This window comes from Anser anser (genome assembly GCF_964211835.1).
Source record: "Anser anser genome assembly, chromosome: 3".
Lineage (NCBI taxonomy): Eukaryota > Metazoa > Chordata > Aves > Anseriformes > Anatidae > Anser > Anser anser.
Genome location: NC_139722.1, coordinates 95,490,987 through 95,517,688, shown reverse-complemented (window position 1 = coordinate 95,517,688; position 26,702 = coordinate 95,490,987). Strand labels below are relative to the sequence as shown.

General features: G+C 40.7%; 1 protein-coding gene across 3 annotated transcripts in view; it reads right to left on the bottom strand.

The window, feature by feature from the left end:
- The window catches only part of LOC310896496 (uncharacterized protein), a 236,864-nt gene that overhangs the window by 95,379 nt on the left and 114,783 nt on the right, over positions 1–26,702 (bottom strand). For all 3 annotated transcript variants that reach the window (XR_014581550.1, XM_083828840.1, XM_083828841.1), the window contains exon 2: positions 11,288–11,343. Coding sequence is in view for 2 of the 3 variants with exons in the window: in XM_083828840.1 (XP_083684966.1) it covers positions 11,288–11,343 (56 nt within the window). In the remaining variant the exon portion in view is untranslated. The remainder of the gene's footprint in view (positions 1–11,287; positions 11,344–26,702) is intronic.

Genomic DNA, 26,702 nt, shown 5'->3' with positions numbered 1-26,702 from the left:
CAGGCCAGGTGACTTGCTCCCTTCCTCCCAGGGAATTCAGAAGGATTCATTCCAGGAGTAACTACTTAGAAATGGAAGGAAAGGTTTTACAATTGTTTACGTTTACATTATGATCTGCACCAAGGCAAGAGCAATTTTCATTTTTCCTTTTTTTTTTTTTTTAAGAGTATTTTAATCAGCTGGCAAAATGCTACTAATTAAGCGCAGGTCAGAGTTGACTTTTTGACTCATATACTAAGTTCAAAGCATGATTAATTAGCACTTATCATTTCTTAAAGTACAGGAATGTATTAAGTTTCATCACACTAATAAAGTTTACATTTGTTTCCTAAATTCACCGCTTTTAAGACTATAGTCCCTCCAGAACCTCGGTTTAACCTGTATGGCTCATACTTTTCATTATCACTATGGAAACCAATTATGATCTGAGAAGAAAGAAACAAAATCCAAGAACAGCACATGACACAAAAGGCCCTTAACTTGTTAGCTTACTCACTGGGTTCAAACAGAAGAGGCAGCAGCTCCACTTGTTGGGATAGAAATCATTGAAATGAGAAACCCTTTGAAAATGCATGGTGTGAGAAGCTGAGTCTGAAAAAATATGTCTGCAACAAAAGCTGTGATATGTGAAATCAGAAAGTTTCAAGTGATTTGAAATACAAGAAGGAAAAAGTTAGAAGTTAACAATCCTGTAAGAAGTTAAGTATTTGGGATAGGAAATGAGAAAAGTACTAGGGCTAGAAATTAAAAGAAGGTGCTTAAGGCAGAGAAAAGGCCTCAGAAAGAGACACAGCACTGAGGAGTAAGAGGCTTAGATTCTCTACAGCAGGGTTAATTTTAAACGGGCTGAAGAACATTTTAAAACAACCAAAGAAAAACCAATTTGCACCTCACAAGTGATAGAAAGTACTACCATATGAAAGGGAAAGCTCAAAAAAGTGGGGGAGGTAGATGAGAGAAGGCTACCCAGCTCTCAAAAGTTTTTGCAGATTTAAATACAGGACAGCTACTGAGCTTCAAGATGTGACAGGTATTATTTCACAGATGAAACAATGGCAGATGATGGAGAAAAAAAAAATATTACAAGGTTTGTCAAAGGAATCATTTCTGGAAGCAAAGCCAAGAAAACAAGAACAGGAATGTTATCACAATTCACAAACAAAACATGTAGCAGCCGAGAGCCATCACACAGACAGCAGGAGCAGGGATCAGCATCCCCAGAAAGAGAATAGGACTGACAAGGCCCATTTTAACTGTTGGACTAATCCAGTTAACTAGCTTGCAGGTGCAAGAAATTAGGTTGAAATGATGTTGTCTCAAAACAAGAAGCTGACTGGAAGCAGAGCTGAAAATGACTTTTAGTGTGTGCTTTGCTGTACTGCTTATCACATGGGTGACCTTTTAGTTGACTTCATTCAGAAAGTGCATACGTGTGCTGTGTTGAATTCACGCTTTTTTATTTCATCTCATCTTTTGCTGGCGCAGAATGGCTTTAACACATAGTAAAGAACTTGTAGGTTTTATGTGTACCTTGTACATATGGTTTTTTTTGGTGCCTTATGGAAACCCACCCATTGGTCTACCAAGGACTGAAGGTGCAGGTGGAGGAGGGACCATGCTGGAATTCCTGGCTCCTTCTAGACTTAAACCCATCCTAGAGAGAAATTGGGGCCTCACTGACAGACCAAGGATAAATGAGTAAATGAAGGCCATAAATAAGCAGTTACCCATTTTGTGTTTCTGTGGCTTACATCTCATGCTCAGCCTGCTGAAGGGAGCTGTGGTGGTGCTCCCATCGCACTTCGTTTGCTAGGTGTCTGCAGGGCAGCCAGCCCCGGGCTCCTGCTGCTACCACCCTCTTCCCATTGCTGATAACTAATTACCTATAACTAATGAAAGCTGTCTCTGTGTTCCCATTACTAATAACTACTTATTAGCGTTATTGTTGTTGTTATTATGCTAGCAGTAAGCTAATTAAATCCCAAGTCTCCAACTCAGTTTTTATTAACATAATATTAGCAGCAGCAGGTAAAACCTGGCTAAGGTGCTGGGTGCCACAATATAAGAACGACATAAAACTGTCAGAGAGTGTCCAAAGGGCTATAAAGATGGTGAAGGGCCTAGAGGGAAAGATGTATGAGGAGTGGCTGAGGTCCCTTGGTTTGCTCAGCCCCGAGCAGAGCAGGCCGAGGGGAGGCCTCATGGCGGCCTGCAGCTCCCTCACGAGGGGAGCGGAGGGGCAGGCGCTGAGCTCTGCTCTCTGGGGACAGCGACAGGACCCGAGGGGACGGCATGGAGCTGGGACAGGGGAGGGTCAGGCTGGGGGTTAGGGAAAGGTTCTGCAGCCAGAGGGGAGTCGGGCACTGGGACAGGCTCCTCAGGAAAGTGGTCACAGCACCGAGCCTGACAGAGTTCAAGAACTGCTTGGACAAAGCTCTCAGACACAGGGTTTGATTTTTGGGTGGTCCTATGTGGAGCCAGGAGATGGTCTCCATTATCCTTGTGGGGACCTTCCAACTCAGGATATCTTATGATTCTATGCAACATTTTTGTTCAGATTTAGTCTTCCATTTCCAGAGCCATGTGGCTACACCATCATTCTGCATGTGTGCCATTCACCACCAGTAATAAACCTATCTAGTTATCTTTCAGGAAAAGAGCTGCCTCTGTGTTCCTCTGCTCTGAGGGTAAGGAAAGTAATTTCTGATCGTAATATTTTTTCGGTTTTTATGCAAGTCAGTGGGTGACTCATGTTTCTGTTTGCAGTTGAGCAGCTGCAAACTGTCCCCATGAATCATCAGTCTGGATGAAGCATTATTGCCATGGTCTTCATCATTGGTAGAAAGGGCATAATTAATTGACCCTTCATTTCATAGCCTTATAAAACATTCTTGCACAATTAGACTAGACAGCTTTTGTTTGGAAGGGTTGCAATGAAATCCGAGCATTGGATTGTGAGGGTGCAGTGTCAAAAGAAAGTTAATCACAGTTATTCTCTTCGCTCCTTTTGGCGCTGAGTTAAGAAATTGCTTTGATACGAGGTTAGTATAGGAAAGAAGAATGGTCATTTTGAAGGGATCTTGTTGCAGCCATAGCTGAACATTTTAAATAACTTTCATCTTTGGCATGTAAGCCTCTTGAGTTTTGGGTCCTATCATAAGCTAACTTTTTGGAATGCAGTTTTGAGTGCATAAAGAGGTTTAGGGACTTAGTAAAGGGCTCCCGATTTCCAATATATTAAATGTTCACTGTGGGGATCTGAGACTTACGTCCCATTATTAAGCCTGACCTTTAGTGTGGCCTGATGTTCAGCACCCTTCACTAACTTTGAGAGGGAATTTATGCCATGCTGCTTGTCATGTGTGACTAACATAGCAATGTGGTTTGTTTTCACATCTTGTTATGTGCCCTCTGCATATGAAGGACTTTACAACTGTTATTAGCGATAAAAATAATAATCACCCTGATTTATGTTATTAATTACATGGAATTACAGGAAATTATTTAACATCACATCTGCACATAAAAATTACATGTTCCCCCAAAATACAAATTAATTTTAAATGCTTATGGAAGGTTGCTAAGTAACAATAAAAAAGCCATATTTATTAGGATTAGCACACGTAAACACACATTTCATAAATCTTATATTGCTTAAACAATAAGCAAACACTAATTTTATAAAAATATGACAATATTAGCAACCTTTTTACTGCATCAATACAGATGTAACCATTGAATAATTACTGAACATATTTCTCAATTATCAAATATATTTCTCAATATATATATGTATATAATTGGGAAAAAGCAGATAAATGTCTTCTTGCCTCTCACTGCTTTACTGTTTAAATATTTATTCCAGAGAACATACAGTATTGTTTACCATATTTTCATGATATGCCATATAAATGTAATATACCGCTGTTATATAAATATATTAATAGCAGTTTCTTATTCTATGTTAGCCATCCATAGGCATTAAACTTGGGAACATGTACAGATCTCTTTATTCATTTCTACAGAGGTCAGCAGAAGATAACGAAGTTATGATGAAAAGCACTATTGTATTTGATGGACATACTGTCTTTTAGCACATAGGCAGCCCAGTACTGCCCTGTACTTCCCAGTACTTTTTAATCATTCTGTTCTCTGTTTTTAAAATACTCAGGTGTTAAAATAAAAATGTGAAGTTATTTGCTTTACTTGGATGGGTGTCACCTAGTAAGCTTTATTAGATTTCAAAACACAATGTTTTCATATCTCTTTAATCATTCCCTGAGTACAGCAATTGTATGAATAATTCATTATTGGCAAATAAAATAAGACCATAACTCATTTCCAGAGATGTTGTGTATTTATTCCGGACTCACAATGTTTCCAAACTCCTTTCCTTTAACATTTTAGTTGCATGCATGCCACACTGACTGAGTTAGGGAAGCTGACACATGGAGATCAGCACTCGCCAGAGCAGCCCGAGGATGGTGTTTAGCTGCACACACAGCTGTTGGAGCAGCTCTTTGTGAGGGTTACCAGGGGATGCCCACTGAAAGCCTGTTTGTGCTTTACAGGGGAAGCTACGTGGGGGAGGGAGGGCTTCTTTACAGTCACCCAAATGTATTTTCTGCTAATGTTGTACAATCTCCTTCCAAGTTTTGAGTCTCCTGGCACATTTTTGTGCTCCCTGTGACCTCATCATCAAATAAAACATGACTCGGAGAAAGAGAAAACAGGTGGAGGCTCAGTTTTAGTGCTTCCCATTCTGCCCATACTGCTTCTTCCCACACGGCTGCCCTCCTCCTCCTCCTCTTCCCTCCCCCACTTCAGCTACCCAACAAAAAGCAACAAGTGAAAAACTAACCAGGGAAATGCTTCACAAAAAACATTCCATGGCACCCTCTCCCCCATACACATACAAAGCCAGCCTTAGTAATAACCGCAGCCATCCAGCAAATCCTAAAAACCCCACATAATGAACGTATGAAAGTGTGAACTGCTAAACGGTGTTATTCAGTTAGTTCTTGGCAAAACAGTTTTAACATAAATAGGTTTGACATGTGACTAGAAATAGACACTTTTTCTTTCTTTTTCTTCTTTTTTTCCCTCTTTTTCTTTCTTCTTTCTCTTCTTTTTCTTACTGGAAATGAATTATATTCAGAGACCTCTGGTGCACAGACAAATGAGACCTAGCATATTTTTAACTTGATTACATTCTGAAGTGATGTATAGAGGCGCATAGCTACAGTAAGTGATTCCATGGGGAGAAAGGGGGAGGGAGGGGAAAGCCCTCCACGGATATGATAAGGAAAGCTGGGATGAATTGTGGGCTCTGTTCTCTGTTATCCAAGGGTGGCTAGCTGCTGCTGCACTAAAGGCCTTTATTCCCTGCCTGTGGGAAAGTGGTGGGCGAAGGCTGCATTCTCAGTTACACTGCACATGCAGATTTTAATTAGCTGGATTAAAAACAAGACCGTATCATGTCCTTTAGCAGCATTCTATCTAGAAACAAAAGATTTTCTTTCCTGGCCGCTGCAAGCAGCACAGTGAAGCATTAAAAAAAAAAAAAAAAAAAAAAAAACCTCATGGCAGTTCAAGATGAAAGGTCACACATGATAGAAACTCTATGTGAGGGGGACATCATGTTTATCTCTGTGATAAAGGAGCTCTGTCCAGGCAGGTCAGCACAACGTGCCTCAGCAGCAGGAAAATATAAACATATGGGGTGGATAGATGGTGGAGTAGGGAGTTTGGCAAAGTGGGTTCAGTTGTGGAAGTAGAGAGGAAAAAATATATATATATATATATTTCTCAGAGAGAGAATATAAGCTAAAAGGATCCAGCTTTAAAATAGCTAGAGAGGTCAGAAAGAGCATGAGTTTAAGCCAGGGTGCTGCCTGCCTAGCAGAATTCACTCCCTGTACAGTGTGAAGAAGTGTCCAGCCTGCGGTGGCAGCCTCCACTGGGAGGAGGGAACACCAGCGTGGGCTGCTGGGCTCCGTCCTCACACACCACAGGACTCTGAGGGCTGGGCAGAGCCAGCACCCTCCTGCCCATGGAAAGACCAGGGAGATACCCGCCTCTGGGTCAAGCTTCAGGCCTCTGTCTAATTCCAGAGCACACCCACGCTGGAAGGTGCTTGGGCTGAAGTCCTTTTGTTGTTAGCTGAGCCACTACAACTATTGTTGGCTTTGTTGTTGTTGTTTTTAAATGTAGGCCCAGCTCGCCCCCAGTGAAGACCAAAGGAATCTGCATGTACTTCCAAAGCAGCGTTTGCAGCTCTCTCACCCGCAGCCTCCAAGGCTTTGCCCTGGAATGCACTGAGCACTTTCAACACCACCGCTATCAGTGGGAGGGAGATGCAAGTCCTCCTCGGCTCCTCTCAAGATCAGACTGCACAAATAAACACATTATGGCCTTGCAAGCCTTAACTGTAATTGTCTCACTCGGTCTGAGCAGAGTCACTGACATGTGCAAGCAACCATGGGAGAGAGTGCTTCGGACATACGGTGCAACATGGCAGGGAAAGGGAGCCAAAGGATGATAGATCAAATGTTCCTCCATGTTCCTCCTCTGCTTTGCTGAAGTGCTTCCTGCTTTTCAAAGTCCAGCTCAGAAGAAGAAAAAAAAAATAATCAATTTCTATGTAAATCATTCTGGGCAACTGTTTTATCCTTTTCTTCATAATGTTTTCCTTAAAAAAGATTCACACAGCCCAGGCCAGGTATGACTATGTGCATGTTGGCCTCTATAGCCTCCTTTATGAGGCTGATCCATGAATAAGTCAATTAAGAAACAAAGAGGCTTTTTAACTTAAAAGGAAGTTGGGCAAAAGCCCACAATCAAGTTCTCATGGTTCGGCAAGGTGCTGCACATCAAATGACCGCATTAATTAACAGCACACTCTTAGCCTGTAGCAAACCCAAGGCAAAAAAATGCGTTAGCTTAAATGTCGTTGAAATCAGTACTTGTCAGCTTTAGTAATTCAATCATATGTCTGAGCTCTAAGAAAAGTAAAGGCTAGTGCTGGAAACCAGAAACCTTCTGGATAAAACAATACTGTTTTTCATTTTGAGCAGCAATTTGGTATAGTAGTTACCTACCTCACAAACTGATAATGCAATGATTAAAATGTCCCAATTCTGCTGCCGCTGAGATCATTGGAAAATCATGGTTTAATTCAATACATGCAGGTCATTTTCTGTAATCTCAGTAATACAGCATGGCTTAATATAATCATTTTGTATGATGAGCTTTTTAAATCAACTTGCTCTCCAGTGCCATTTATCTTTAGAATAGAGAAAAAGATTATAGCATGAATTGCCTGATTCTTATTTATATTGCTGCAGGCAGAAGTATAGCATAGTACTGTGAAGGATAGTTTTACATGGGTTAACTGGGGTACCAGGTGCAGAGAGTTAGCTCTGGAAACAGAGCAGCCTCTCTCCAAATTAGCACAGCCATCCCTGTAGAATACTTCAGGCTTATCCAAACCCACCCCCAGTGCTTCCTTCAACTCTGAAAGCATCTTGAGACAGGGGTGAACACATTCAAGTCCATTTTTCAGGATTTAAAACAAATTCCCTTCCCAGATACATTAAAAAAAAAAAAAGTGCCACAGAAGTCAAAGTTTTATGCTCACATCGGTTTCAAGTGCTTATGTGACCTTAAGCACCTGGCATGTTTGTATCTCAACACCTTGCAGCTTTTAACTCTTTATCCAAATGGGGTGCATAGTCATATACGATCTAAGTTACTTGCTTGAAGCAGCAGGAGCTCTTCCATCAGAGAAGAGAGCTGAAGCTGGCTTTACCAGAACCTAAGCCTGTTTGATAACCCTGTGGGTCATTCAAAACTAACAAGATTTGAACAGGCAACAATCCAATTTCATTAATCTATGATATTTAAAAAAATGTTTATTTCAATACTCATTTGGTAATAGACAGAATGAGAGGAAAAAAAGAATCCAAATATGAGGGAGGTAAGCAAACTAATAATTATACTTCTCAGTGGCTTCTGGTCACCGAGGCCAATAGGGGTTTTCTGTTGGCTCCTGGCAGTAGAACCGAGGTTTCACTCTGACACTAAATAAACTAAACAGGACCAATGAGGCACGGGTCCGAAACCATCCATACTACTAAATTGGTCCCTGGCATAGTTTTGGCTCAAGGTTGCTTGTGCTCTTCCAGGCAATGCCAAAGCACAGTTTGGGTATTAACCTATGTCAGGGACCATCTCCAATAGGTATTTTGGATGTGGCCACTGTGATTTGGAGGGTCAGAAAAGTTTAGCTGTGTGAATGCAAGCTCTTCCATGCCAGTTGGCTTCAAGGAAAAATCTCTGATCAATTTTATTTCATAGTTTATATGTAGTCAGTGTGTCCAGGTCTTCCTTTCCTTTCCAGTCTTACCAAAGCCAGCAATCAATACTGAGTCCAAACATTGGCATCGTGGCATGGTATTCAGTAGGGTGACAGGATTAACATCTTTTGGCCCTGCAGCTCTCCTAAATGCAACACGGTTCATTATATTTTAAATAAAAACACTCTCTCTTATTTGGGAGGGGACTGAAGCAGACCTAGAATTACTAAACAACAACATAAAATAATACAAATGACTGAAGAATGAATAGCCAATTTGTTTCAGCTAATTAGGAGCTAGTTCTCTGTTACTATAAAGCTGTCTGCACAATGAAAAAATATATATATGGATAGTCTTTTTTATAAATACAAACTGTGATGTGTAAATTCCAGGTATACTTTTAACAACATTAAAAATGCAAACTCTTAAGTATTGTAGAATAGAAAAGAAAAAAAAAGAAAAAAAACAACAGAAGGTTCTAGATGGAAGAAAACAAGCATTTTAAACAAAGACCTTCTCATTTAAAGCAATAATGATCAACATGTGGCTTACATGTAGTATATGGCAGCTGCAACAACATTCATATCTCAGTGTGCCTGCTCTTAGGCAGAGAAAAAGAAGTGCTGAAAACAGTAGCACTCCTCATGGATCTGCTCCAGATCCCACAGAAGTCATGGAGAACCTACCCTCCATGCTTGCTTTCACATTCGGGCAGCACAGCAAATGTTGAGCTAACAGACCACAACTATGAAGCTCTCTCCCAACAGCCAAGCTCATAAGAAACATTTTAAAGTCAGAATTTTGGGGGAAAAGAGAAAGAGCAATAAAAAGGTGGCACCACAGCCACCTGGTTCCTTTAGCAATCTGTCTTGCATTAACCCTGACATCTATGAAGGCTTTGAAGCCTTCAGGAGCCATCAGATAAGTAATGATGGTGGAGTTTTCTTTTTGGGAGGTAACGGGGGTATGTTTTTATTTATTATTATCCTTAATATGATGTTGCAAAACACATTATCCCTACTAGAAACACTCATAACACAATATCAAATGGTCACAACGTGAACGTGAGTCTTCAATCAGCTGGCCTACATGTTCTAGAAGGATCATTAATTTAAAGTATCTGCTGCTGGGAACTGAGAAACAATGACATCTCTCAGGAAACAAATTGTTCTCAACTCTGCAATGGGCTTCTGATGCTTTTGCCTGACATCCAATCATGTTATGGGGAAAGAGAAGGCAGTGGGCTAGTTGACCTCTTCTCCAAGTACGTTGTACTGGGGAAGAAGATAAGGGCTGGCTCACAAAGCAGATACGATCCTTCTACAGCTGCCCAATGACAGACCAGATCCTAAGAACTGTGAAAGATAAGCTCTGGCAATTTAAGAGCTACATCAGAGAGACACCAAAAGCACAAGTTCACGCACCCCCAGATTTTCCATACCTTCAGTGCAGATGGGCTGATGTTCCTGAAGAGGGTCTCCAGCAGGTGTGGCTGTATCTACCAAGCAGTGAAGTGGACTGCAAGTCCATCATGTTTGGCTTGCTTAGCTTTCCCACAATAAAAGTGTTTTGTGTCAACATGAGTCAAGCTAAGAACATGGATCCTCATCTCTTGATCAGGTGTATTCGCTCAGATGGTTTCCCCCATCTGCTCTGCAGATAGGATGCCAGTGTGAGGTAGGAAGCAGCACAAAGGCCTCCAGTGCTGGTACATCACATCAGACACCAGGAACTGAAGAAATGGCAGCCTACTGTGTGTGGACTTAAAATCACACTTGGAAGAGGTGACATGCGGTAAACTAATTTCCAAGTAGTTTCTTAAATAACTAATACAATCTGTTTCGTTGTTGGTTTTTGTTTGTTTGTTTGCTTGCTTTTTACATCAGATGGCATTTCAAGTTGAGGGTGTTCCCACCAAAAATACACACCAACACTCTGTAAACCTCTAATCTACATATTAGATTTGAAAGCACGGGATTACCTTGATAAAGGACAGATTATTGAAAAACAAACAAACAAACCATAACTGATATTAAACCATAAAAGTAAGGTAACAAATGAGAGCCCTAAATAATTTCTTGCACCTCTGTTCTCCAGAGATCAAAAAAGAATAAACATTTTGTTTAGGGTCTCAGACCTGATAGTACTGTGGCATGCACAATGCAAATAGGCTTTGCTCCCGAAGAACTGGCACCAGCATTGCTATTGTGTAGCACAGCTTTAAACCTGCTCTGAAGCAATGTTGTAAATCAGGACTCATTCCACCAAAGTCAATGGGGCTAAGTGACCATAAAACTGGCATGAGAGAGAAATCAGGTTGTTAACCTCTAAGTAGAGCTTGCACTCCTCTCACAGCCTCTGTTTGGTCGGGCTATATTTTATTCATTCAGAGTGTGAAATGAGAGCCTCAAGCTAGGAAATGAGTATTTGATTGTTGTAGAGCTATGCTTGATATAACTTAATGATACTAAAATTTTAGCATAAACTTCTTGGCCCATATCCAGTAATACTGCCTACGTTGGTGTGGAAGTGTCTGGTTCTAACCTCAAACAACAACTCAGACCATCGTCTGTCCACACAGCCTAACAATATGAGAACCGAAAAGCAACTGCAGGCTTCCCTCTTTGACCTGGAAGTTCCCACGACATTTCCCCAGAAACATTTAAGTGTCCCCCAAGGAAACAAGAGAGACAACTTACCTATCAGATAGTGGCAGGAGATAGCTGTAGGATTCTGGTCCTTGCTCTCAGGAATAACGTGACCTTTTACGTTATGCTGTTATTGAAAACAGGAAACAAGGGCCAGGGACCAGAACCTCAGAACATCTACCATACCCTCCATGTTTTAAATGTGGGCTTTAATTGGTGTTTTATTCCTCAGAAGATAATTTTTACCTGAATTCAGGGTGGGATGAGGTGCTTAATACTCACTGTTGGCTAGCTGGAAGGGAATTTTCCTTCAGGAGTACTGAGGCACCTTCATTGCACTGTAGGATTAAAACACATAGGTATGAAATTTAGGTTGTCTAAAGTTCTCCACAGAAGACATAAAATACTCTGAATTCAGGTAATGCAGCCCTACGTGTCCGTGGGTCAGAAAAATAACTTCTTACAAAGAACCTTTAAACTCCATGAAAATGTCATGTTAATGCTCAGCTGTGGTCAGAAGCAGACAGGATGTCAGGAGTCCTACGGAAGGGAAGAGAGAACAAAGCAGTTTTGTTCATTTGCAAATGCCGTTTTATACATTCATGGTGAATACCATGTACACCTCTGATCCCCTCACCTCTGAAAGGGCATAGCAGAAGGAGGAAAGCTGGTGTAAGGGTGTAACAGAGACTATGTGATATGTAGACAACTTCTTTACATGGAGAGTTTAGGTCACAGAACATTCCTCAGCTTGGAAAATGGATGAGTGATGTGTATTTAAATTATGTCCAAAAATATGAAAACAGCAATAATATAAAAGTTAGAAAGGCACACTAGGAAGACTAAGGGACATGCTTTCCCTTTATACAGCCACACTGTGTTGCAAAGGTCACACTGTACAAAAATACAAAATACAATTAGATATGCTTTTAAAAAAAAGACCCATAAATGGCTACTGAACATAGAGATAAGGAATCCTTCAGTTTTTCTTCACATGCACTTTGAAAATCTGATCAATCACTCCATTTGGAACAGATTCTACAGGCGCTATCATTTAACTAAATTTATAAAAATACTTTAGATTACAATACAATGTTATATAGTAAAAGAGCAGTTTTACATACATATCCAAAGGAAAAAAATGTAAACTAGAGGTTAAGAAGCTGCCACATCCAGATCTGGATTTTAAGTTATTCACTGTTCAGAGGCATCTGGAACGTATTTAGTGATTAGCATTATTAGCTATATGTTATGTGATAATGTGGGAGTGCGTGCAAAACCAGTCAGAACACAGCTCCCGATTTCTGATTTCCAGCTACATTGTAATTTTAAGGCATTTATTCATCTTGTTTGGTTTTGGCCGTAGTTTGGCTGGAAAGGCGTGATAAAAGAGCCATCAAAAATGTGAGAAAATGTCAAGGAAAATACGCTGCTTAGGTATATATATTCAGCAACCAACTGTCCCAAAGAGAAATGGTAACCCCTGAATTTTTGCAGCTCTAGTCCGTACACCTCTGTCACTGAACAGAGGGGAGGAATATACCAGAGAGGAAAGGGAAAAAGCCCTGGCCCAGGTTAAGTGGGTGCATTTCAAGAGTTTTGCTGAGCTTTCACCAGGGCTGCCAGGCCATCCTGGCACTAGTGCTCTTTCCACAGTGTTTCAGTTTCTGTTTTCTCCAGGTGTTAAGGAGCTTTCTGTTTTATCAGGGGGTAAATCTGGGTTTGGCAGGCACAAAAAAAAAAAAAAAAAAAAAAAGTGCTGTTCACTTTCTCTGGGAAATGTAAACAGCATCACACCCAGCTAGCACTACCAGTTAGTGTAACAGCAGAGAAGGCTGCTGTTCATACCTGGATTTCAGCTCTTGAGCAGCATGAAAAGTAAAATAATTAGTTTGAAAAGGCTCATCCATTTATCCTGCTGACACAAAGACCTTCTTTGTTTTATTTTATGGGATTTTAAGGGTCTTGTTTCCCATTTTTGATTATTAAAAAAAAAAAAAAAAAAAAAAGATGCTGCAGTGTAAAAAAAGCAGCAAAGCCTAAAAGCATTCAGAGAGGGTGCAGTAGTTTTAGCCTTCTGTTTGTATGATTCCAATAGGTGTATTTAAATGTAAATGCTACCCTTTCACCCCTGAGCCACCTATTCTTGCAGCCAGCAGAAAGAGAGCATTCATGGTATAATGTCTTTATGAGGACAGATCTTATACTTAATTTCTCATGTGAATCAAATTCTTTTATACACATTTTTGTGAGATTAAAAGAACAATATTAGTCTAGTGGCTCAGCAGCCAGATCACTGCCCTGTCACACGGGAGACTTGGGGCCAAAGGGGTGGCAGGCAATTTAGCTGGGAAGTGCGGGACTGAAACCCCGCTCACTGCACCATTCAGTCCTCGGCTCCCTCCAAAGTGTTTAACTCTGCACCGCCTGCTCCCTGGGGCCAGCCACAGCCGCCCTGCTTCCAGCTCCCGACTGGGAGCTCCTAGCCACAGCTCCCTTACAGAGGCTGATCAGGTGAAGGGCTTGAAACCCCCAGGTGTCAGCTGGGATCCTTAGCAGGGGGACAACTAAGTTTGACAGAGCAGCTTGGATCCTGCTATGGAATGGCAGAGCCTCAATGAAGCACAGGGGGTTCCTAAGCGTTCTGTATTAAGGGACTGAATTCTCAAGCAGAGAAAAAGAGTTCATTCGGTTTGGCTAGACAAACTGTAAAATAAATTAGTTAAGCACAGGCCAGGCCAATTGTTTTAACACACTTCGCCTCCACTAAATCAAATAAAGGTGTTAGGGTTTTTCAGAACGATTTTCCCGTCTGAAGTACGGTTGCATGTGAGCTCAGCTTCACGCCACCTCCATTCAACACTGAATGCAGCTCATAGCATGGCATCAAGATGGCTGCAAGATGCCTGCATCATGTGCTGGTGTGTGTTCTGCACTGCTTGGCACTAGAATTGTTCTTCATTTTGGGATGCTGCTCAGAGGACACACTGATAGGGCACTTTGTGAAGGGTGACATTCAAATGCTTAACAATGTGACATTTTTCTCGTCAAAGATTTTACAGTCCAAGTCCAAGCCATGTTATTTTCCCCTTCCTCAAGCCATGTGACGCCAGACAGAGAAGTCTGTGTGTGCCGCAAGTGCAAGCCCCTATGTCAGGCAGTCCCACTTGCTTCCTTCCCTTCCCCTTCCCTTGCTGCACAGCCTGTGTCATGCTGTGGCACCAAGCACATGAAAAGCAAGGGGAAATAGCCTATTATTTTAGGAGGTGCGGGACCAAGCACCTGGAACAGTGAAATACTTGGAGAGCACTTCTGTAAATGTTTTAAGCTGTAATATATTAAACAATTAAGAGGTGTTGGTATTTCTGTGCTCGAGGGCATTTGAAACAGGGAAGTTGCCTTTAAAGGCACCAAAGCGGAATGTGTATGGTCATGCGCTTTAAAAGAAAAACTACCTCTTTTTTTTTCCCCCTTTCAGCAAAAAGTCCAAGTTTCAGCTGACTTGCTCTTTCAGCTGAGGAAATGAAGCCAGGTTATTTTAATGCTGTTTTAAACAGCTAACTCTTTTAAAAAAAAAAAAAGTCCGAAGAATAGAATTAGTTACCTTGAAAGCTCTACTCAGGTAATTTAGAAAATACTTTGGCTAATAACCTTAATGCACTGCTTGTATACCCAGGACTGTCAGCACTACAGGTTACTGCAGGTTAATCAGTAAATTGCTGCTACCAGCTACAACCAACCCCTAAGAAATCCAGCATCTCTTATGTCTTTGCTTCTGTTTTCCTGACTACAATAAATCGGTGTCTGTGCACTATCAAATCAGCATAAAAAAAAAAAAGCTAACTGACAATTATTAGCTGAGCAAATAATCAAAATTTAGTGTAGTTAATGACTGCTTAGTTAATTTTAGAAAGCCCTTCTCAGTGTGCTTAAGCTATATGAGAGCAAAATGCAAGTTCTTTTAGACAGGTAGACAGAGAGACGGTCACACACACGACACACATATTAGACATTTACATATATACATAAATTCCAGTCAGCCAAGCTCTAGGAAACTTTAAGAGAAACAAGAAAAACAATTACCTACTAGTCTCTATAACGCCAACAAGTGCACAGATTCTCTGGAAAAAACTTTAGAATTGTCTGTTCAGATATTTTGAAAGGATACATTAACAATCAATTTCACCAAACATTTTTCTGACCAGAAAAAAAAAAAGAAAAAAAAAGATTTGAGAGAATCTAAAAATTATTAACAGTGGAAAATGCCTGCTTCAAGTTGCTTGGAAAAAAAAAAAAAAACACAGAAATTGGCAACTTCTGTGCAGCTTTAGCTCCGAGGTAATCATGGCAGGCTTTTGCTTTAATCACTTATCTCAGGGCAGCCCATCAGATTAACAAGGAAAAAAAAAAAGTATTAAAACTTAGTGAGTTACTGGAATCTTCTGGAACTGAAAACCATACAGATGGTCTGCAACATATTTGTATAGAAGATGCCCAGTTGTTGATGGGTTTCCAACTATTATGGTAGCATAGTAAGAAGGCAGATACTGGGCAGTGAGCACTGAGCAACTGTTGTCACCGAGCCTTCCCCTCTTGGCTGCTTCCCCACTCGCCCAACGAGCAGTTTTGGTCTCCCAGAGAAGAGACAAAGGTTGCTTTGGAGAAGCCGGGAAGCCTAAGAACACCATGTAGATTTAGGGCTGGATAGGAGGTATTGTGCGGAGGCCATGCCCATTACTCATCCGCTGGCAACGGGCTCTCTTCCTTTTGTCTGGAAAGACGGTAAACTTTCAGTGCCATCTGAAAACAGAAGGCCTTTCACGGAGTGCAAGAACTCTGCCATCTCAATCATGTGAAAATATTGTAAACACTTTCCCAGCCCCCATTCAGCTGTCCGAAAAGCAGAGCTAGAAGACACCAAACAAAACAGGAAGGAAAGAAAAGGGTGCACGTTGCGCAGTTCATTTCACTCATATCTTTACACCAAGTAGGAATTTTGCTTGGAATTTTCTTTCTTCCCCCTCACATTAGTGAGCAGGGTTAAGTATCTGCTATGGGGAAAAGACAGTTAAAACCCTATTCTGTATTTTATTTAGAGGGAAAAATAAAATCCATTGCCCGAGAGTTTCTCTCCAGCAGAGCTCTCGTATTTCCTTACAGCCCCTGCAAGAGTAGCTTTCAAACATGCTGCAGGACTTGAGTTTCTCTTTCAATGCTCAGGTTGACCCACCCCTATGAACTTTTCCCAGGAGGGTCTCTCCTCTGAACTTTTAAACAACACAAGTGCTGTTTTACTGACATATCTTAACATATACAATACCAAGTCCAGTACCAGAGTAGGAAGTCGTTCACAAAGAACATATTCCAAGAACATATGCATGTGTGTATACATACATGTTTAAATGTCTATCAACATAAAACATATGCAAAAGTATATTTGTCAGTTTGTACAACATTTTAAATTACCTGCCTGATGAGGCCTTCTACATAGGTTGTGCTGGTGCAACATACAATTCACTCTGAGTTATTTTTACAGGTGATTTCAGCATGTCATGTGGTTATATAAAAGTGATGCAGTTTCTTGCTGAAAGAGATGTGCTTGTTCTACTGAAGTCAGTGGCTACTTGAAACTTCATCGTAACTTTGAACCACGGTATCACATTAGTGCCTGGCTTCTCTATTTAAAGCATGAGGCGTTGACTTAAGCTGGTCAATTGGAGAAAGGCAAAGAAAAATAACTAGGCTGGCAGTAACTAGGAAATACATTTTGTTTTCTTCTGTAGAATTCTTGCTCTAGAGCAAGGTCTGTTGATGGTTTGGTCCTCAGCCCAGTTCTGAAAACAGAGCAGGCAGGTGAGCCTGGAGGTATTCCTCCTCCCTTGGAGGCAAAGCCTCTGCTCCTAACCAAGGAAAGAGCCTGCCGTCACTGCTGTCCTGGAGACCATTTCTTACTGGTATTCAGCAAACATTATGCACGGACAGAAGGCAGTCCCTGACAGGCTGATAAGAACTGGCTCCTATAGGAGCACACTGTATCAAGGGGAGGCTCTTCCACCTGATTTCCTCTCACTCTGCTGTGGATGCAGGCAGTTTGCTGTCTGAAAAGGATAGTTGATTATTTAAAAAGAGGGATATGAGTTTTTAGACTAGTTTTGCTTTCCAAATGAAGCGCAAATGTGAAAATGCACGTCAAATAGTACATGAACCCATGTACATTCAAGGACGCTCAGTGCTCTCTTCCCCACCAGGCTCACCTAGCTAGACTGTCCCTTGGCATCCCTCTGCATTCAAGAATCTGTACATGCAAGAAGCACATAGGTCTGGGAGTTCACTGGGCCCCTGTATATTCTTCAGACCTCTCTTGATGTTGATACTGGTATGCCCATTTTCTGTCTTAAAACTTTCTGCTCTGACTTCTGCCCTACAAGAGGAAAGGCCATAGCTTTCCATGTACTAGAAATGTGCACCTTATGCTGGTGAAACCAGCAGCTGCTCAATAAATCAGGATTCATGTTCCCAATTTACATAGAATTCAAGGACTGTAATACACAAAAATGCATGAGAAGTTATTACCAAATAATGTCAGATGTGACACATTGGGAAGGCAGGTTCTTTTCACCATCTCTCAGTATACCCATTATCAGCATGACCTATTTATGATTTTTAGAGCCAGCACTTGAATTCCATACCTCCCCACCCCCCTCAAAAATATATTTACATTAATTTGCTTGTAAAGTCACTTAGACTTTCTATACATACCATGAGAATACATGATCATAGGTTAAAGAACGAGGAAAAGTATATGCCAATAACTGATGCAGGGGTTGATAAACTGAACGATGCTTTAAATTCACAAATGCATTCCTTGAGGCTGCCTTGCACATGCTATCTCAATACTTCCCTCCTCCCCAATCCATTTTATAAAAAGAAGCTGCAATAAATTAGAATTTTATGAGCCTCCAAATAAAACCTTCACTAAAATTGAAAACAAGACATGGATGTAGAAGCATATGGAGGGTTTATGAGAGGAAAAAAAAAAGATCCCAGGGCAATAAAAAACCTGTCTCACTCTTTCTTGGTCTTTGCAAACCAAAAATTACAAGAGACAGATGAAGAAGTTTACTGTACAATACCGTGTGGGTACATCCTCCAGCAAAGAGAAAGTCTTCTTACTCATTCTTCTGATACAAGACAGCCTAACAGGAACATTTCTTAAGATCGTTTTTTTTATTTCCTTCATAAAATACTTCAGTTATATATGGAAATGAGATACCTTTCTGCTTTGATCCTTAGTTTAAGGGGAACCAAGAAGAAGTGGCTTCCTGGTCTTTCATTATGGTTTTCTTTGGATTTAAAGCACCCAACCCTCTGAATTATATTACTAGCTTTTAAAGAGCTTTATAGGATAAAGGCAGTTTAAAATATATATATATATTTACACCTTTGTTCCAAACCTCAAAATGATTTATTCCTGTCACTGTATGCACAGTTTCACTTTTTTTTTTTCTCCCCCACCATTTCTCCCATCATTATCATCCCCCCTTCCAGGATGGTGTGTGTATGGGATTTTGTTTAGCTAAATTATGGAGTGGCTATCAAGGATTCTTTTGCTTTGTTTTTAAATACAATACTCCACATTCCAGAAGTTTCTACCAGACACAGTGGTTTAGAACTGACAACCACTGCAAGCGATGAAATTTGGATCTAGATCTAAATTATTGCAAAATAGAGAACTTTTAGATCTTCTATCTCTAAGACAGCCCAAATTTGCAGGCTAAGCAAAGGGGATATTTCTGTAACATCTTAGTTAAGAAGTGACAATTCTGTTTTATATTTTGCTCTATTAGAATAAATGCAGGTTCTGTGCCCGAGTAAGACCTATAAAATACTAATTTCCATTTATAGAGGACATAGATGATACCAACCATTCACAGACAGTACTATATTGGCTTAAAAGCATATTGATTTGACTTTTCTGCTAAACTGATCAGTTTAATCAGTTTAACTTCAAAATGAATTTGAAGTATGCACAAGGGTTGCTCATTGTGCCCAATCCCTCAGCTGCCAAAGACAAACAAATTCTGAAAAGGTGGTGACAAAAAACAAAGGTGAGGACATCCCATATCAGAGTGAGGGAAGTGTATTTACAGAACGGACATGCGTATGGTCTGAGGAGGTGGTGTTCCTACACCAAAGTTGCTATAAAGGTCCCGCGCTCATAAGATTCACTACAGCTTAGAAACAAGAACATGCAGAAACACTATGTGAAGAGCATCTTCCCATAGATATAATCTTGTAGAAACTCAGGAGACCTCTCCTGAGAGGACTATGACTTAAACACCAGGGAAATGTCATTCTTCCAATGGGAAAGAAAAAGAAAAAAAACTAGTGAGTTGTGTGGCAGAATCTTGTGAAGAGCCCCTGGTGGCACGGTGTCCTGTGGCAGTTGAGAAGAATGAATATTGTTGGGTCTTTTGTCATTAGAGAGGATAGTGAGGAAGAAAAATTTATATATATAAAAAAAATAAATTATTTTGACCCTGAACAGGATTCTGTCTTACTTCTGTTCTATTAGAGTTTTGAACATCCCTTGATTTCCTGTCTTTTCCTATTTTGGCCCCAACCCATAGTTCCCAGTGTACAGTCCTGCTGGTTTATTCAAGAGATTCTCCTCAGATATCAGTAGAACTTCAGTTTTAGTCTTGCTCCGGGTATTGAACACCCACATGGTATTCATAACTATTCAAGGATGGGCCATCTGAAAAACTTAGAGTTCATGTTTGTTCCACAGCTTTTAATCTCTCAAAAGCCATAAGGGATGAACTTAAACAGTTTAAGAGGTTAATATTATGTACAAATTAAATTTAGTGTGATGTTAGAGATTTGAAAGTAATGACAAAAAAGAAGCGTATTTCGTAGACCGCAGTAGGAATAACACTGACTTTTTTTTTTTTTTAAGTTCTGGAACACATTATTTTTTTCCATCCTAATTATTTTTTCATACAAAATACTTGTACCTGAGTATTGTCACAATGAAGAGTGCTACAAGGAATGTCAAGCATCCTGTGGGTCTCTTAAAGTCTTCTGGATCACAATCCCAAGCAAACACCTTTCTAGAGTATTTTCTACAGTGGTATTAGCTGGCAACGAGTCCCCTTCTGATGCACAGAGCTCTCCCACCTAGCATGAGTGACCAGCACCCAATTAAGGAGTAAGAACACTCCCATTAGGAGTTTGGCTAGCAGTGCAGCTTTATGGACCTGCCCCATAATTCGCCATGGAGAATCTTGCCTTTTTTTTTTTTTTTAAATGCAGTTTGTTTTGCCTGCTGCCCTGAACATCTACATTTGCCCCCCCTCCTCTGTATGGGAGATGCAAGACAAGTCAAAACACAGCTGTCAAGTTTTAAAATCAGCATCAAAGCTCCGTAAAAGCAAGAGGGAAAAACAATATGCTTTGTTAAACAATACTGCCTCAGATCTTAAAGGGTTATACAATGAAAGTAATACCCCCTTTGAGTTCTGTATATGGCACGCATTACCTAACATCCTTAGTCAGAACCCCACTGTTTATGAGGTGATGAGAAAAGAATACAGCTCCCTCTTGTCAGTAGGACATCTCCACTGCCCTGCAGGAATTTTTTTGTTATATTTCAGATGTATTGAATCTTCTAGACATTAGAAAAGCAAAACATGCACTGTGCCCTCTGGAGCCATCACCTTTCTTGGTCAGTTCATAGGTTCACCAAGGTCACAGAAAACAGTCTTTTACATCACAAGTTTTACCTTTAGGCTGTTTTATTCCTCCACAGGAACCTGAAAGGATTTAAACAGATATATCAAACCAGAAATGGAAATATTTATGTTTGGAAACATTGGTATTTCTAAACATTTCTTATTTCTTTCCTTCCCCACTGATACTGATTCCCAGTCTCTGAGCCATGTGAAGCAGTTTAAAAGTTATTTCTCAGGAAAAAAAACCTCCCTGCTAAGTCATTCCCCCACTGTCCCTTAAACACAGCTAAAGTTTTCTGCTGCTGCACTATTACTATTAGTGCTGCCACTCTGTATGTATAAAACCACATATTTATATGTATATATATATATATTAAAAAAATACGTATGTGTTTATGTTCTAAATATTTTTCATATAAAACTCAGCTTTTGCCGTTTTATTTCATGGATATCAATTTTTAAGGTTAACATGAAACCTTACGATGATCTAATCTGATGATCTATTTAACATAAGCCATCAAAAAAATAATAAAAAAAAAAACACCTTTTTGTTGGGATCCTGATCCCAGTACATTTCTTTAATAAGATGCAATAAAGATGAAGACAGTCACCTGGAGAAAAAAAAAGGGGGGGGGGGGGGGGGGGGAGACACTTGCTGGAAAATCCATTTGTTCTTTCAGTTGAGCAGTGAGGCAAGAAAGGTTAGGGCTGACATCAGAGACCCCTCAGTACCTGTTCTGAGGGAGGCTGCTCCTTTCCAGGGCTCTTCTAGGAAGGACCACCGTGGACTCAGCATTCTAGTCTCTGTGCCAACCTTGTGGCTTAGTCCACCAGGTTCAGGAAGAATAAGTTATGCTGAATAGTACAAGATATTTATTTGTTTTTAAATCCAAACTACCAGATGAGTTGTCACACATTTTAGCCCTGAAGGGCCTCCCAGTGGGAGAATCAACATCAAGCTTAATATTTTCATGGGTGCAACAGGATGGATGCAGCCAGAAACCCATTTGGTAATAATGTTGTTCACCAGGGTGAGGGTCTGCTCTTCTGTCACAGCCGTGTATATGACACTTTTTTGCTGCCACTCCATTTCAGCTGACACTTCACTTTTTAACAGATAACAGGGTGTGTCACACTCCATACTGGAAGTGTGAGCAAGGAATGGGGAATACTATAAACAATGAGCTAATATTATGGTAAATTCCTGGGAAATAGGAATGGGTTTGCAAAGATTACATCACGCTGTCCTCATTCAAGAGGACATCAAAAAAAAAAAGACCTCAAGCGAAGGGAGCAGAGGGACTTAAGACTGGATAATGAGAACAAGTTTCCTCATGTAGAGGGGCTACAACTGAAAAAGCATAAGCTCTGTTCTTCCTGCTAATTTACTCACCAGGAGACAAAGACCATAATCCAACAGCCATAGACCATTACATAGCAGCAATGAGATGGAGACCACCACCTGTCATTTCACCTCAGTGTAGCCCTTGCTGTTCTTCCTTAGATGTACGTGAAACCCTCTTCAGGGTGAGAGGGATCAGCTTACCACATAAAATCACCCAGGGCACCCCTGCACCACACGGTCTGTTAAAGATAGAAAGGCCTGGTGCTAAGGAATGAAGACGCACCTGAGCTACTCAGCAAGTAAAGGCAGCTTGATGCTCATCCATTGTGAGAAGAAAAGGGGGAAAGAAGAGAGAGAAGGCATTTTAGACTCCAGGCAGGCAAATTAGCATTTTAGCTGGTCTGCAATAATGAAAGTGTGGAGAAAAAAATAAATAGAATTTAAAAAATAAAAAAAATAAAAAACACATTTCTCTTAGCACAAAATAACTACTATATGGCACCAGAGTTCCAAGTCTATGCTAGATGAGTGCCCCTGGCCATCAGCCAGCTAAACATAGGATATAAATATTCCAGCAATGCACACTCTTTTTTTAAAGTGACCCCTCCCTCTTTCTCTTTCCTTGTGAAACCCATTCCCCCCAGAGTGTGTGACTGCAAGCTCCACAGGACTGTTTCCCTACTTGTGACACCATACCAGGAGCAACTTATCTTTCCAAAATGCTTGGAGGTCCACAGAGGAAAAAAGAAAACACCCATACCGCCCTTACCTCCTCCTGCTAGTGCTTGGCTAGGCTTGCAGCTCTCAGGCTGGCTTTTGCTGTCATACCTAGTTTGAGCCCAAGCAAATTCCAATCCACTCTTCTTCCTGAGGCTCCCATTTATTTAAACAGGTGGGACCAGACCTGCTGTACTTCCCAAAGTGCTGCTGCAGCTGAACCAGTTTAGAAAGTAATTTTGCCACAGGTATCAATTAAGAACAGGCAATGGGGGGAATTTCAGGCTGCAGAGGGGGTAAGAGCAGTGCAGCAGCCATTTCTGGAGCTTTGGGGCTGGCAAAGACAAAAGCAACACTCAGCTTTTCTGTAACTTTCGTAGCTCAAAAGACCCTCCAGCCAAAAGATCATTAGTTGGAATTGTTGCATAAATTTAATAACAATCTTTTTTTCGTTTAAGGCTGTCCCACCATTCTATTATCTGTCATTAATTTTCCATATGTTCCCCTTACCACTGCTTTTAGGCTGGGTTCAGTTTACAGAGTTGGATCAGGTTTCTTTACAAGCCAGGACATTTGCTGGCTTGCTTACTAGCTTGAGGCCAGTTATGTTTGAGTGAGGCCCAAGCAAAACAAGTGAGATTTGGTGACTTTCCAGTGAGTAGGCACCAAATTGACATGATCCAAGGTTGTTGTTTTTTAAAAGTTTAAAAAATTTAAAGTAATAGTTCTTTCACTAATTCACAGCTGCTGGCTGATACTTGCTCAAATATTGCAGCATCCCCCTGCTTACTATAAAGCACAGCTTCTGGTTCTGTTTTCTTTACACTTACCATAATGCAACAGTTTCTTGGTTATCTGTATTTTTAATCACAGATGGGCAAATGCACCGGTAACTTGGGAGAAAAACGACTGATGATCAGTGAACCATTTTGTTTCCAGTATTTATACTAGATAACAAAGTCCAGTGTTTGCAACTCTCTCTAAAAAGCATTCAGTTTCATGTGAAACCCTCCTCTGATTCAAATCTGGCTTCTAGAAACATTTATTACACTGTCACAGCAACTCAATAAAAGTAATTAAAAGTGTCCTTCCATCCAAGCCTTTAAGATAAAATTTTGAATACCTGAATCACTGATCTTCTAACTATATCTATCATTTTATTCTTTTGTTCTCTCTGTTTTTAGCTTTATTATTCTCAGAACATCTGAACATCTGTAAATTGCCAAGAATATTTGGGTGCCTCGTGGAAATGCTAAAGTAGAATTTCAAAAGAAATTCGAGAATGAAAGACCTCCAGACCTTTGAAAATCCCCCACTTTATACTCCACACTGCACATGCACAGAAACTAAGGTAGCAGAATCAGGGTACAGACCAAAGGTGAGACAAAATGAAAGCACCAGTGTTGGCTATTGCATTTCAGGTTGAGCATGCTAATAAGCAGTAGTCTGAAAATTCTTGAGTGAGAAGGGATTCTCACAAAACAATACATCTTATAAGCCTTTTGGGAAAGGGGCATAGGGTATATGTGGCAGGGGAATACCCTATCAATTTATAGGATTTTTTATTTTACTAGCAACACTGTGAGAGAATAGAATAGAATAGAATAGAACAGAACAGAACAGAACAGAACAGTTCTGTCAGAAGAGACTTTTGAAGATCATCAAGTCCAACTTCACTAACGTGAATTTATCTGTTCCAAAGGCATTCCCCTAGTTTTGCTTCACAAATTTAAGCACTGTGTTATGGATGTTGTAACAGGTGGCATGTGAAAGTTACACAAATGCTGAAAATAAACATCATGTCATCCAAACTGTTAATATTAGTAGTACTTATCAAGGTGACCAAGAGGTGGTAGAGCTAAGCATTTACTGAAATACAGATATATATTTTGGTCTGGACACAAGCAGGATGTAGGCCCCACAGCACTGAAAATTACTGCTCCTGACTCCTAGGTGTGTGCCTGCCTGGTGGGATCCAGAACTTGAGCACTGAAGTATGCAGATAGCCCAGAGGGCTGAGCAGGAGCTGCCCAAATTAGCCATTAGGAAATGCTGAGGATATTGAAATTATCTTAAGCCTCTCTGGAATTTCATTGCCTATCTCAAGTCAGAGATCTCTACCGTCCTCCACCAAAACAATGAGAGAAGTGGGTGCTGCTGCTGCTGGGCTGCTTTACGCAAGAAGACTACAACCGGGGCACTCCCTCCTGCTGCAGAAGCTCTGGGCTCCCTTCCCTCTAGGCATGAAGGGATCTGTATTATTCACACCTGCGCTAAAAACTATCAGGCTATAGGTTATCCTGCTCTGGAACATTCCCACTCTTTCCTTCCAAAGCTGTTTCATTTGGCATGTTCTGGAAATGAACCTAATCTAAATTGAACATCATAGCAACTCTTTTTTTTCTTTTTTTCTTTCATATCTAATCTTTTTAAAGGGGCAATTTATTGGCTATCTGAGGTTATTCACAATGTAATAGGAACCTCTTAAATACTGCATGCACCATTGCCATGTCCCAGATTGCATGTGCTTCCCCACAAAACAAAGTAGAGTTGGATAAAGGAAGGGTTAAATAAATAGTTGAATGTAGAGGAGAGAGAAGAACAACCCTAGTCAGTTCTGCAGAATGGAGCAGCTCATACCACCAAACCACACGGACGTCTTTTTTCTTATGTTTGTTTTAAGATTTATGACATGGGGAGGAAGGGAAGGAGATGGAAAGAGGGAGACAATTAGGGAAGAAACCAGAAAGGTTCAATGACAAAAGGAAACAGATCAGATAGGAAAAGGCAGATTTGCAAGTCATTGGCAAAAACTGTAGCTGTTCATTTACTATACCCCTGCTAAGTTGGACAGAGAGCATAAAGGGGGAAAGAGAACCCCCACACAGAGCTCACTGAGAGCCCTGCAGAGATCAGAACTACTAGGGAACCACCAAATATCCACCAACAACCACTAAAATTGGAGCTGAAAGAGAAAACAGAAAATTAGGGGGTAAAGCCAGGAAAGAGCAGTCACAGAAGCCAAGAAGGCATGAGGTTTCAAGGAGTCAATGGGGTGAACAGTGTTAAGAGCAAGTGATAAGGTAAAGAAAGATGAGGTTGCAGAATAGACCTGTGACTGGATCAGGAAGATCCCAGTGGGGAATTAACTACACACTATGGGTTTCTGTGCTTAGACACAAAAAGCTTTACAAACCAGATTGTTGGCAAAACTTCATGAGTCCCACACTGGAATAATTAAAATAAAAGCTGTTCACTGAAGTTATTTTTGGTGGGCATGTTTGGATCAGAGAGTGGAGTTGTTGAGCACAGTATAATACATGCCAAAAGTCCTATTATGTGCCTGCCACTGCACCCTGCCATACTTGGAAATATGTTCAAAAACTGTGGTAGAGAATCCTTATTGGCTTCACATTTGAAGGACAAACCAGCGTTACACGTTTCAGTTGGAGGCTGTAGTGCTGGTCGTGATCCATTTCTCTGGGAGACGGCGGCCCTCTTGGTTGAGTCTGGGCACGGAGACATTTGCTCTGTGACAGACCTCAGAGCGGTCAGGGGACTGGTCTAAATCGGGTATTCCTTAGGGAAATTCCATATTTGAGAAATTATCTACAGATTCACTACACATTTTCCAGAGGAACCAGGGTGTAGATGTCAATGAAAGGTTATTGCACGCAGTTACTTCCTATCTGATGAAATGGGGTGCTCAAATCAAATATACTTTCACAGATGGAAGGGGCTAGCACACCTGATAGTGAAGCATGAAGACCCATAAGAAACCTACCACTCCACTCAGGTATAACAGTTTTATTTTCTTGCAGTGGAGTTCCTCCTCCAAGGAACCTGCAGAGAAGCTGGATGCTTTTCTGAATGTCCCTTCACCACAGCTTTTTCCCCTGAA